Source organism: Oncorhynchus keta, unplaced genomic scaffold (genome assembly GCF_023373465.1).
Source record: "Oncorhynchus keta strain PuntledgeMale-10-30-2019 unplaced genomic scaffold, Oket_V2 Un_contig_6244_pilon_pilon, whole genome shotgun sequence".
NCBI lineage: Eukaryota > Metazoa > Chordata > Actinopteri > Salmoniformes > Salmonidae > Oncorhynchus > Oncorhynchus keta.
In genome coordinates, this window is record NW_026288751.1 from 728169 (window position 1) to 741329 (window position 13161).

The 13161-nt window shown below is 46.0% G+C and overlaps 1 protein-coding gene across 19 annotated transcripts in view; it reads right to left on the reverse strand.

The window, feature by feature from the left end:
- LOC118391807 (RNA-binding protein Musashi homolog 2) overlaps positions 1–13161 on the reverse strand; it is a 390497-nt gene that overhangs the window by 21736 nt on the left and 355600 nt on the right. For 13 of the 19 annotated variants that reach the window (XR_008122163.1, XR_008122162.1, XM_052510958.1 and 10 more), the window contains exon 11: positions 9485–9604. Coding sequence is in view for 17 of the 19 variants with exons in the window: in XM_052510958.1 (XP_052366918.1) it covers positions 9485–9604 (120 nt within the window). In the remaining 2 variants the exon portion in view is untranslated. The remainder of the gene's footprint in view (positions 1–9484; positions 9605–13161) is intronic. The other 6 variants (XM_052510967.1, XM_052510961.1, XM_052510962.1 and 3 more) reach the window with 1 other exon arrangement.

A 13161-nucleotide genomic window follows, 5' to 3' on the forward strand; every position in this document is an offset into this window, starting at 1 on the left:
ACCCTCTTTTCAAAGACAGCGGCATTTCATAAATAATACATATTTAATGTCTTGTCATTTTATGCTCAGAGAGGCTTGGCTAATGAATTTTAACAGATGATTTATTCCTGCATTTGCTAGCCCATACCCAGGCCTTTGTTCTCCTTTAGGCTTTCATTCTTTCTCTCTTTCTTCCTCTAGCAATCCTTTTTCAAACACTGATAGCTTCCAAAAGTGCCTCATCACAGGAAAAGAACCGTTTTTAATGTTGTATGATAGTGAATGACAGGCGTCTAATCAGCCATGTGACAATGTGATGTGTGACTAGGCTACTTTCCCTCCTGCAGGTGTGAGTCAGGAGACCTATGGAACAATAGAACAGTTCTGGTCCTATACTGTCCTTCTAACAACACAACATTCACATTTTGACAAGGGTTTTGGTTAGTGTTAATGAGTGTTTATGAGTGACTCGTGATTTATAAGGTATAGCTATGAATATTCATAAGTTGCTCCAACTTCCACTGAAACCAAAGTGAGTGAGGCCATGACTCAAGCCTGCCTGAAGCCCATTGGGAGAGGCTCAGCATGGATCAACCACCAGGGACTTCTCCCCAGTGACCTCTGAACATCTGCCAGCCACAGCTGTGTGAGCAACTGCACTGGGACAGGACAGGAGCAGGCGAGAAGGGGACAGGGACGCCTTGCCATCCCCAAAGTGTCACATCTTCTCCCTGGGCCCCAGTCAAACTGGGGGAAAACACTGTCACATGGATTGTTTTGGCATGCTATACCCAGGACATGTGATGCTCTTCTGGGCTCGTCACTGAGCTAAGCTAAGCGGAGCAGCATCTGGGGCGAACGGACGGACCTGAGCACCCGTGGGGCCCGGGGAGCGAGATTAATTTAGCCCAGCAAACGCAGCCAATCCCAGACTCCTCTGGGGCACTTCCCAGGATCACAGAGCTTGTTGGGAGGAAATGGATAATGATCTCAGATAATGTGTCAAAATGTGCCAAATTATTTCCCTCTTCAAGCAAGCTGTGGGTTGATCAGTGGAAAACAAAATAGCCAGGGTTCAGTGGAGGAGAATACTGAAAAAGCCATCTACATAAGAACCTCTTGTTTCTCTTTAAGGCAGAATAGAACCATAGGATAACAGTTTTCCTGTGGATTTTGGACATCTACTTTGTGCATGACAAGTACTTTTTGCAGCAATTGTTTACAGATTATTTGACTTATAATTCACTGTATCTCAATTCCAGTGGTTCAGAAGTTTACATACACTAAGTCGACTGTGCCTTTAAACAGCTTGGAAAATTCATGGCTTTAGAAGCTTCTGATAGGCTAATTGACTAAATTTGAGTCAATTGGTGGAGTAACGGTGGATGTATTTCAAGGCTTACCTTCAAACTCAGTGCCTCTTTACTTGACATCATGGGAAAATCAAAAGAAATCAGCCAAGACCTCAGAAAAAATAATTGTAGACCTCCAAGTCTGGTTCATCCTTGGGAGCAATTTCCAAACACCTGAAGGTACCACTTTAATCTGTACAAACAATAGTATGCAAGTTTATACACCATGGGACCACGCAGCCGTCATACCACTCAGGAAGGAGACGTGTTCTGTCACCTAGAGATGAACGTACTTTGTGGCGAAAAGTGCAAATCAATCCCAAAACAACAGCAAAGGATCTTGTGAAAATGATGGAGGAAACAGGTACAAAAGTATCTATATCCACAGTAAAACGAGTCCTATATCGACATGACCTGAAAGGCCGCTCAGCAAGGTCGAAGCCACTGCTCCAAAACCGCCATAAGAAAGCCAGACTACGGTTTGCAACTGCACGTGGGGACAAAGATCGTACTTTTTGGAGAAATGTCCTCTGGTCTGATGAAACAAAAATATGACTGTTTGGCCATAATGACCATCATTATGTTTGGAGGAGAAAGGAGGAGTCTTGCAAGCCGAAGAACACAATCCCAACCGTGAAGCACGGGGATGGCAGCTTAATGTTGTAGGGGTGCTTTGCTGCAGGAGGGACTGGTGCACTTCACAAAATAGATGGCATCATGAGGTAGGACAATTATGTGGATATATTGAAGCAACATCTCAAGACATCAGTCAGGAAGTTAAAGCTTGGTCGCAAATGGGTCTTCCAAATGAACAATGCATACTTCCAAAGTTGTGGCAAAATGGCTTAAGGGCCAACAAAATCAAGGTATTGGAGTGGCCATCACAAAGCCCTGACCTCAATCCTATAGAACATTTGTGGGCAGAACTGAAAAAGGTGTGCGAGCAAGGAGGCCTACAAACCTGACTCAATTACACCAGCTCTGTCAGGAGGAATGGGCCAAAATTCACCCAACTTATTGTGGGAAGCTTGTGGAAGGCTACCTGAAACGTTTGACCTAAGTTAAAGAATTTAAAGGCAATGCTACCAAATACTAATTGAGTGTATGTAAACTTCTGACCCACTGGGAATGTGGTGAAAGAAATAAAAGCTGAAATAAATCATTCTCTCTACGATTATTCTGACATTACACGTTCTTAAAATAAAGTGGTGATCCTAACTGACCTAAGACAGAATAATTTTAACTAGGATTAAATGTCAGGAATTGTGAAAAACTGAGTTTAAATGTATTTGGCTAAGGTGTATGTAAACTTCAACTGTATCTATGTCAATGATACATCATCCCAGATGTACACTATCGTTCAAAAGTTTGGGGTCACTTAGAAATGTCCTTGTTTTTGAAAGAAAAGCACAATTTTTGTCCATTGAAATAACATCAAATTGATCAGAAATACATTGTAGATATTGTTAATGTTGTAAATGACTATTGCAGCTGGAAACAGCAGATTTTATATGAAATATCTACATAGGCGTACAGAGGCCCATTATCAGCAACCATCACTCCTGTGTTCCAATGGCATGTTGTGTTAGCTAATCCAAGTTTATCATTTGAAAAGGCGAATTAATCATTAGAAAGGCCTTTTGCAATTATGTTACCACAGCTGAAAACTGCCAGCATCCCGGAGTCGCCTCTTCACTGTTGACGTTGAGACTGGTGTTTTGCGGGTACTATTTAATGAAGCTGCCAGTTGAGGACTTGTGACGCGTCTGTTTCTCAAACTAGACACTCTAATGTACTAGGCCTCTTGCTCAGTTGTGCACCGGGGCCTCCCACTCCTCTTTCTATTTTGGTTAAAGCCAGTTTGCGCTGTTATGTGAAGGGAGTAGTAATAATAATAAATAATAATATATGCCATTTAGCTGACGCTTTTATCCAAAGCGACTTACAGTCATGTGTGCATACATTTTACGTATGGGTGGTCCCGGGAATCGAACCCACTACCCTGGCGTTACAAGCGCCATGCTCTACCAACTGAGCCACAGAAGGACCACAAGTAAACAGCGTTGTACGAGATCTTCAGTTTCTTGGCAAGTTTTTGCATGGAATAGCCTTCATTTCTCAGAACAAGAATAGACTGACGAGTTTCAGAAGAGTTGTTGTTTGTTTCTGGCCATTTTGAGCCTGTAATCAACCCCACAAATGCTGATGCTCCAGATACTCAACTAGTCTAAAGAAGGCCAGTTTTATTGCTTCTTTAATCAGACAACAGTTGTCAGCTGTGCTAACATAATTGCAAAAGGGTTTTCTAATGATCAATTAGTCTTCTTAGCTAACACAACGTACCATTGGAACACAGGAGTGATGGTTGTTGATAATGGGCCTCTGTACGCCTATGTAGATATTCCATAAAAAATCAGCTGTTTCCAGCTGCAATAGTCATTTACAACATTAACAATGTCTACACTGTATTTCTGATCAAGTTGATGTTATTTTAATGGACGGAAAATGTGCCTTTCTTTCAAAAACAATGTTACAGAGTGTAAATTGTGTATGTTGAAAACAACACATCCCTAAACCTATTTCACTGTTTAATTCCCTGTGAAAACAACATGTTACACTAGCAGGTGCTGCTTAATAGCACTATTATACAGTATGGGGTCCATTTCAGGCATAGAGATATGACTACCAAAGCATTATACTGTGCACTGTGCAGTGGGAAAGGTCACATTAAAGCATATCCTCCGTGTTTCACAGGTCACTGGGGGCCTAATGACAGCATTGATTGGCCATAGAAAAGGCCCTGAGAGATGTGCTTATTCCAGAAATAATATTGGAGGGAACTAAAGCCACGTTAACCTTCAGCACAATGCACTTATTGTGTACCAAGGGACTGTTGGCCAGGAGAACCAGACATGTAATGAGTCTCTTCAGCTGACGAGACTGATCCGCTCCCACTGAGTCTTACTGACAACCACTTACTCACAAGGGAAGGAGGGTGTGGCAGACAGAGAAGAGAAAAGAGGGGTGAGAGAATGACAGGGAAAGGTAGAGAGAGCGAGAAGGACAGGGAATGATAGAGAGAAAGAGAGAGAGAGAGAGAGAGAGGGACAGGGAAATGTAGAGAGAGAGAGGGACAGGGAAAGGTAGAGAGAGAGAGAAGGACAGGGAAAGGTAGAGAGAGAGAGAAACCCAGGGAAAGACAGGGTGATAGACAGAAAGAGAGTCGGGGAGAGAGTCAGGTAGAGAATCAGGGAGAGAGACAGGGAGAGAGTCAGGGAGAGAGTCAGGGAGAGAGTTAGGGAGAGAGTCAGGGAGAGAGACAGAAAGAGAGACAGGGAGAGAGACAGGGAGAGAGTCAGGGAGAGAGACAGAAAGAGAGTCAGGGAGGGAGACAGGGAGAGAGACAGGGAGAGAGACAGGGAGAGAGACAGAAAGAGAGTCAGGGAGAGAGACAGAAAGAGAGACAGAAAGAGAGACAGGGTGATAGACAGAAAGAGAGTCGGGGAGAGAGTCAGGGAGAGAGACAGGGAGAGAGTCAGGGAGAGAGACAGGGAGAGAGTCAGGGAGAGTGTCAGGGAGAGAGTCAGGGAGAGAGTCAGGGAGAGAGACAGAAAGAGAGACAGGGAGAGAGTCAGGGAGAGAGACAGGGAGAGAGTCAGGGAGAGAGACAGAAAGAGAGACAGGGAGAGAGTCAGGGAGAGTGTCAGGGAGAGAGACAGGGAGAGAGACAGGGAGAGAGTTAGAAAGAGAGACAGGGAGAGAGACAGGGAGAGAGACAGGGAGAGAGTCAGGGAGAGTGTCAGGGAGAGAGACAGGGAGAGAGTTAGAAAGAGAGACAGTGAGAGAGACAGGGAGAGAGTCAGGGAGAGAGACAGGGAGAGAGTCAGGGAGAGAGTCAGGTAGAGAGACAGAAAGAGAGACAGGGAGATAGTCAGGGAGAGAGACAGGGTGAGGGTGAGAGATAGAAGGGGAGGCAGAGGTTGGGGAAGCAAATGAGAGAGAGAGAGAATAGCAGAGAGGGAAAGAGAGAGTGAGAGATAGCAGAGAGGGAAAGAGAGAGTGAGAGATAGCAGTTAACAGTTAAGAGGTAGAGTAAGCAAAACATAAAGAATAAAAAATAAAAAAAGAAGATAAAAGCTCAAAAGAGCATCCTCAGCCCTAATGAGCTTGGCAGCAGAAATTCCATGGCGATCGATGCACGATGCAGGTTTACAGGCGGAGGCCTTGAGAAAAGAAAGGCCATCTCATCTGAGACTCTGAAACATCCCACTCATTTCCGATGCACATAATAAGAGCTCATTCCTCTGGAGGGAGCTGAAAGGGCCCGAAGGAGAGACGGAGCAGGCAGAAATATCTCTGTTGAGTGGGACCGAGGCGATGGAGGAGGGGAGATCAGAGGGGAAGGGCAACAAGGCCTAAACCCCAGGCTGACATGACATTCACGCAGCTCCTCAGTTCTAAGAGAGAGGTGCATGATGGGGCTGATGCAACAGAAACAATGCTGCCACTCTGCATTCAAAGGTATGGTAATGCAGCATGTTTATCTGCTACAGTCGCCCTCTCTGTAATGCAGAGTTATGGGGCTGTGGAAATCTCCCATAGAATACTGTTTGAAACTAAAGCAACAAGTTGAAAAGCACACCTGCACACCTCCAATAAGGACCCCAGTGATGATGAGCTAACGAGCCAATCTAAAAGACAGCACTCCGGATGAGTGACCTCCTTCTATTGGAGGATCAGAGGAGTGATCCAGTGATCGAGCATCTCACTGTAATGGCTGATCCCATTGTTCAGGAGCCCAATAAAGTCAGGTCAGAGTGCACCAGACCCTAGATTTCCTGATCGAGCACTCTGTCCATAGGAATGACAGGGCCACAGAGGATCCATCAATAACAACTGTTTTTGTCTCCTCACTGATCAACTCTATGGATTATATCCCAGTAATAAACCAACAAAGCAATAACTTCTCCAGGGCGTTTCATTCATCAGTGACTGTCAAACAGCCATCCTATTCGATACGTCCATCCTCTAATATGTTCTCAGATGACCTCCGTAATATAGGCTCCTCATCTATTACATTCACACAGAAGGACAAACACTGGGAAGGGAGGCATGGAGTAACATTCTGACTACACTCTTGTCATTCAGGGCTACATTGTTAAGGCGTGATAGCGAGGCCAGTCCTTGGGATTACGTTAGTCAGAGAGTAAATAAAAGGGCCTCACGGAGGAGTTAAAAACCCTGTCCGCCATCAGCAGCAGCACTGCCCTGTCACGGAGAGGGAGGCCATGTGAGCGCGGTGTCCATCTGTCCGCTGTCATTAAGCCGTGGGCTGTCAGAGCCAGAGAGGAGAAAAGGGTGACACAGCCCCGTGTTGGGGATAGGGGACTGTCTTTCACTTACCCTTGGCTCTCTGTGGAGCAGGCAGGGACGCCAGTGAGCAGCCAGCCACGTGGCGAAGAGAAGACAGAGGCAGGGGTATATAAGGCTTGCTCGGTGGGATGTTAAGCGTATGGGTAAATAGGAGCGCGGCGGGGCGGTAATGAGATGCACCCGTCCACCCCGGAACAGCACGGCGCTGCAGCTCGGAGAGGAGACGGGCGGGAGATTAGCTGAGACGAAGGTCATGTTTAAACATGCTGCGTCTTCCTCAGCAACCAACCCTGTTTATCTACCATGTGTGTGTGTGTGTATGTGTGTGTGTGTGTGTGTGTGTGTGTGTGTGTGTGTGTGTGTGTGTGTGTGTGTGTGTGTGTGTGTGTGTGTGTGTGTGTGTGTGTGTGTGTGTGTATGTGTGTGCGACAGGAAACATAGTGGTTAAGAGCATTGGGCCAGTAACTAAAGATCGCTGGTTCGAATCCCCAAGCTGACGAGGTGAAAAATCTGTCAATGTGCCCTTGAGTAGGGCCCTTACCCCTAGTTGCTCCTGTGAGTCACTCTGGATAAGAGCGTCTGCTAAATGACTCAAATGTAAATGTAAAATGTGTGCAGTAAACTACGGGGCTGCAGGTGTCTGGAATCTCAGAGCTGAGACAGTCCCTTATGGCTCATTACCTAGTCTGCAACAGACCTGTGAGGTCAACATTTACCTCACTACACCTCTGTCCTCACCTCCTCCTCATACATCCCCTGTCATTACCTCACTACACCTCTGTCCTTACCTCCTCCTCATAGATCCTCTGTCATTACCTCACTACACCTCTGTCCTCACCTCCTCCTCATAGATCCTCTGTCATTACCTCACTACACCTCTGTCCTCACCTCCTCCTCATTCATCCCCTGTCATTTTCTCACTACACCTCTGTCCTCACCTCACTACACCTCTGTCCTCACCTCCTCCTCATAGATCCCCTGTCATTACCTCACTACACCTCTGTCCTCACCTCCTCCTCATACATCCCCTATCATTACCTCACTACACCTCTGTCCTCACCTCCTCCTCATACATCCCCTGTCATTACCTCACTCCACCTCTGTCCTCACCTCGTCCTCATACATCCCCTATCATTACCTCACTACACCTCTGTCCTCACCTCCTCCTCATACATCCCCTGTCATTACCTCACTACACCTCTGTCCTCACCTCCTCCTCATACATCCCCTGTCATTACCTCACTCCACCTCTGTCCTCACCTCGTCCTCATACATCCCCTGTCATTACCTCACTACACCTCTGTCCTCACCTCCTCCTCATACATCCCCTGTCATTACCTCACTACACCTCTGTCCTCACCTCCTCCTCATACATCCCCTGTTATTACCTCACTACACCTCTGTCCTCACCTCGTCCTCATACATCCCCTGTCATTACCTCACTACACCTCTGTCCTCACCTCGTCCTCATACATCCTCTATCATTACCTCACTACACCTCTGTCCTCACCTCGTCCTCATACATCCCCCATCATTACCTCACTACACCTCTGTCCTCACCTCCTCCTCATACATCCCCTATCATTACCTCACTAAACCTCTGTCCTCACCTCGTCCTCATACATCCCCTATCATTACCTCACTACACCTCTGTCCTCACCTCCTCCTCATACATCCCCTATCATTACCTCACTACACCTCTGTCCTCACCTCCTCCTCATAGATCCCCTGTCATTACCTCACTACACCTCTGTCCTCACCTCGTCCTCATACATCCCCTATCATTACCTCACTACACCTCTGTCCTCACCTCCTCCTCATACATCCTCTGTCATTACCTCACTACACCTCTGTCCTCACCTCCTCCTCATACATCCCCTATCAGACAACCCAGAGTTGTTTTACAATCTGACAGCAGTACATGATGGGCCCTATGCATCTCAAACCTCCTCATTCTCTGGCATATTGCTTGTTTTGAAGAGGCCTGATTGGAGAGAAATAACATCTGATTGGCTTCCTGTGTTCCCTGCGCTGAAGAGAATGTGTGTGTGTGTGTGTGGGTGAACGCGCCTGAGTGTATTGATGGGTCAGGATATATTTCCAAACAGTTTTCATCAGGACTTTGAGGTTTACATTCACATGATCATACTGCAGGACCACGAGCACATATAGCAGAAGCTCCACCAACGGGAGGCACTGTAGAACTCAGAGACAGATGACCTGAGTCCGATTAAGAAAAACAGTCTTCCCTAGAGCTTGGATGCTGCCTGTCAATTTCAAACACCAAGGTTCTTATTCAGTGCTATTGATTGCTTAGTGTTATTGAGAAGGACAGAGCCAGATCTGTTAATGTAGCTGACTGGTGAATCAATGACGAGTGAGAAACAGGGAGAAGTGTGTGTGTGTGTACATTGTTAGCTAATCAATCAGTGCTATGTGTGTGTACAGTGAGTTTTATGGTTGGAGGAGCCGTGTTAGTCACCGAGGGCTAAGGCAGACATATCGCATCACACCGCCAATGAAGAACTACACAAAAGTTGAATTCAGCCACTCATTTCTAATTTGGTCGAAATCGATTGAGCTACTTTATGTCCTAAACACCCAAATATTTTGGCGAGTCATTCTTAGACCGTGTTATGATTGGAGAAGAAGTGTTGAGGGCTCCAATGTCTGTGGACTACATAAAGTATGTCTCCATGGGTGTGCTCAGGAGAAGCAGAGGAGCGGGAGAAGCTGGAGGGAGCAGCAGCCACACAGAACATGGACAGAGCAGAGTTTACCTGGCCCTGTGTTCTGCGGGTACGCCATGTAGCCACCTTTTCCTCGGGCCCCCCTACCTGAGCCACGCGCTGCTGCCACCGCCGCTGCCGCCACCGGTCCGTACGCCGTCGCGGGGAAACCTGCGGGCACACAGAGGAAACATGTCACTCACTGTCATCCCAGACTAAGCTAGTTGAACCCAGAGGCTGCTCAGCAGGAGATCATCACAGTGTTCTAGTGTTCTATCGGCACGCTCTGGGATCTGACATACACAGCCTTCCCATTAATACAGAGATAGAGAGAGGGAGAGAAAGAGTGAGAGAGAGAGACACAGAGAGAGACAAACAGCCTCCCATTTATACAGAGAGAGAGAGGGAGAGAAAGAGTGAGAGAGAGATATATAGAGAGACAAACAGCCTCCCATTTATACAGAGAGAGAGAGAGAGAGAGAGAGAGAGAGAGAGAGAGAGAGAGAGAGACAGAGAGACAGAGAGACAGAGAGAGACAAACAGCCTCCCATTTATACAGAGAGAGAGAGAAAGAGGGAGAGAAAGAGTGAGAGAGAGACACACAGAGAGACAACCAGCCTCCCATTTACAGAGAGAGAGAGAGGGAGAGAAAGAGTGAGAGAGAGACACAGAGAGAGACAAACAGCCTCCCATGTATACAGAGAGAGAGAGAGAGAGAGAGAGACAGAGCGAGACAAACAGCCTCCCATTTATACAGAGAGATACAGAGAGGGAGAGAAAGAGAGAGAGAGACACAGAGAGAGACAAATAGTATTCCCATTTATACAGAGAGATAGAGGGAGATAAAGAGTGAGAGAGAGACACACAGAGAGACAAACAGCCTTCCCATTTATACAGAGAGATAGAGTGAGAGAAAGAGTGAGAGAGAGACACACAGAGACAAACAGCCTTCCCATTTATACAGAGATAGAAAATGAGAGAGAGAGAGAGAGAGAGAGAGAGAGAGAGAGAGAGAGAGAGAGAGACAGGGAGAGACACAGAGAGAGAGACAAACAGCCTTCCCATTTATACAGAGAGAGAGAGAGAGAGAGAGAGAGAGAGAGACAGAGACAGAGACAGGGAGAGACACAGACAGGGAGAGACACAGAGAGAGAGACAGGGAGAGACAGGGAGAGACACAGAGAGAGACAAACAGCCTTCCCATTTATACAAAGAGAGAGAGAGACACAGAGACAGAGACAGGGAGAGACACATAGACAGGGAGAGACACAGAGAGAGAGACAGGGAGAGACAGGGAGAGACACAGAGAGAGAGACAAACAGCCTTCTCATTTATACAGAGAGAGAGGGAGAGAGAGAGACACACACAGAGACAGAGACAGGGAGAGACACAGAGAGAGAGAGAGAGAGAGACAAACAGCCTTCCCATTTATACAGAGAGAGAGAGAGAGAGAGAGAGAGAGAGAGAGAGAGAGAGAGAGAGAGAGAGAGAGAGAGAGAGAGAGAGAGAGAGAGAGAGAGAGAGAGAGGGAGAGCGAGGTACACTTGTGAAGATGCGTGCATAAGCACATACACATAGATAGACACGCATGTATGTGCACACACACATATGCAATCACTCACTCACACACACTGTATCTTGTGAGAGGTTAGGGTAGGCGGGAGGTCCTCTCTTCCATGCTGAGCCTTCACTCGCCTAATTATCAGCACACACACACGCTGTGCTGGGCCGGGGGCTGGGCCGGTCACACTGTCGATAAACTGACAGGGGGGAGGGGGCACAATCATTTACTCAAATTAAATAATTAGGGCGCCTTAAAACGCTCACTATCGTTTCGATCAGGCCCAGTTGTGCATGCCTCTTAACTGAGTTAGCAGCAGCCAGTGAGCTCCACTTGGTGGAGGTTCTCTGTGCCATATTTCCATTTAGCGTGGGGAGACTATCTCAGCTGGGTGTCGTGGAGGGGATGTCAACGGCTTTACTCTGGGGACAGACCAGCTTCTTTAGAGCTTTACAGCATTGCTCTCTGGGAGATGTGGTTCTGTAATGTGTCCCATGTATTTTCCAGTTGCTACACTCTAAAAATGAGGGGTTCAACAACGGTGCTTCTAAGATCTGCAAAGTTGTTCAAAGAATCTTAGGGTTCTTGGCACTGAAAATGGACCCCAAAAGGTTCTTCCAAGAACCCCATAGGAGGTGGGGTTCCTTGAGGAACCTCCTTAGTTGGTGGGGGTCATTGCAGGAACCTAACTGCCCAACTGAAACACTTGGATTTGAAAGGACAGCAGGTGCAGACACTTAACTGAAACATGTAAAGATCTCCTCAATTTAAGGTTGGTCCCTTGTATGATCTACTTTGATATTGTTTTATGATGATACCATCTATCTTTACATATTTATGCCAATCATTCTAAAACAGAAAATGGACACAATTCGATGGATATGAATCAACAATGAGGTAAGAATATGTAGGCTATAAGAATATGCTGAACGCTGGCTGTATTGGGTACAGATGACTGAACTGCTCATTTTTTGTGTCTGTATTCAGACCCCTTGACTTTTTCCACATTTTGTTACGTTGCAGCCTTATTCAAAAATGTATTATATTGTTTTTTTTCCCTCATCAATCTAGAAACAATACCCAATAATAACAAAGCAAAAAATGATTTTAATTTCTTTTGCTAATTTATTTTTAAAAAATCGATATATATAAATAAATAAAAAATATAGATATCACATTTACACAAGGGGGGGAAGTTAAAGAATCAACCCAAAAAGTTCTTCAAAAAGGTTTTTGGAGGACCCACTAAAAGGGGTTCTTTGAACTTATAGGGTTTCCCCTAAAGGGTTCTCCAAGAACCTTTTCTTTTTAGTGTATGATTCAGCTTTGGCCACTTGAATGCATGAGTGAAGGTATCAAAATATTTTCAGACACTCAAATTGAGCCTTGACATTTTGTGGGGGGTTGGAAACTATCCTTCTCACTGTCATGTTCATATCCAATCAATACTCATTGCAAGAAAATTTGCATTTGTTGTTTTACTGTGACTTTCCGAGTCAATCTGTTAATATGTTAAAATGGTGTCCAAATCCACCGATTAGGACTTCCACTGATTTACTCAGTATACCGGTGCAGTGCTCTAACAACTGAAATAATACCAGCATCATTACAGTGTGCAATTAAAGCAACAAGTGGAGTCAGTGTGTCTATGCCTCTTTTAGAGCATTGATGTAATTACAGCACAGTCTCTCTCTCTCTAATGAACACACCCATCTCTGGCTGACAGAGACTCGTCCCTTCCCAGGGCCTGACACCAGAGATGGCTGCTCCTCCCCTCCCTTCCCCTCCCCATCTCACACAGAGGAATGGCATGTCATTAGGCCTGACGACTAGCCTGACTCTTCACTCTGGCCCTAATATGCTTTTGCATAATCAAACAGCCCACATGATCCTGACAGGAACGTACTGTTAACGAGAACATTCAATCTCCTAATTACCCTGCCACCTCGTCAGCCAGAGAGATGTGGTCTTGATCTTTTCATAACAGAAAGTGTTCTGTGTTATGTGTGTGTGTGTTCTGTGTTGGGTTGTGTGTGGTGTGTTCTGTGTTATGTGTGTGTGTTCTGTGTTGGGTTGTGTGTGATATGTTCTGTGTTATGTGTGTGTGTTCTGTGTTGGGTTGTGTGTGTGTTCTGTGTTATGTGTGTGTGTTCTGTATTGGGTTGTG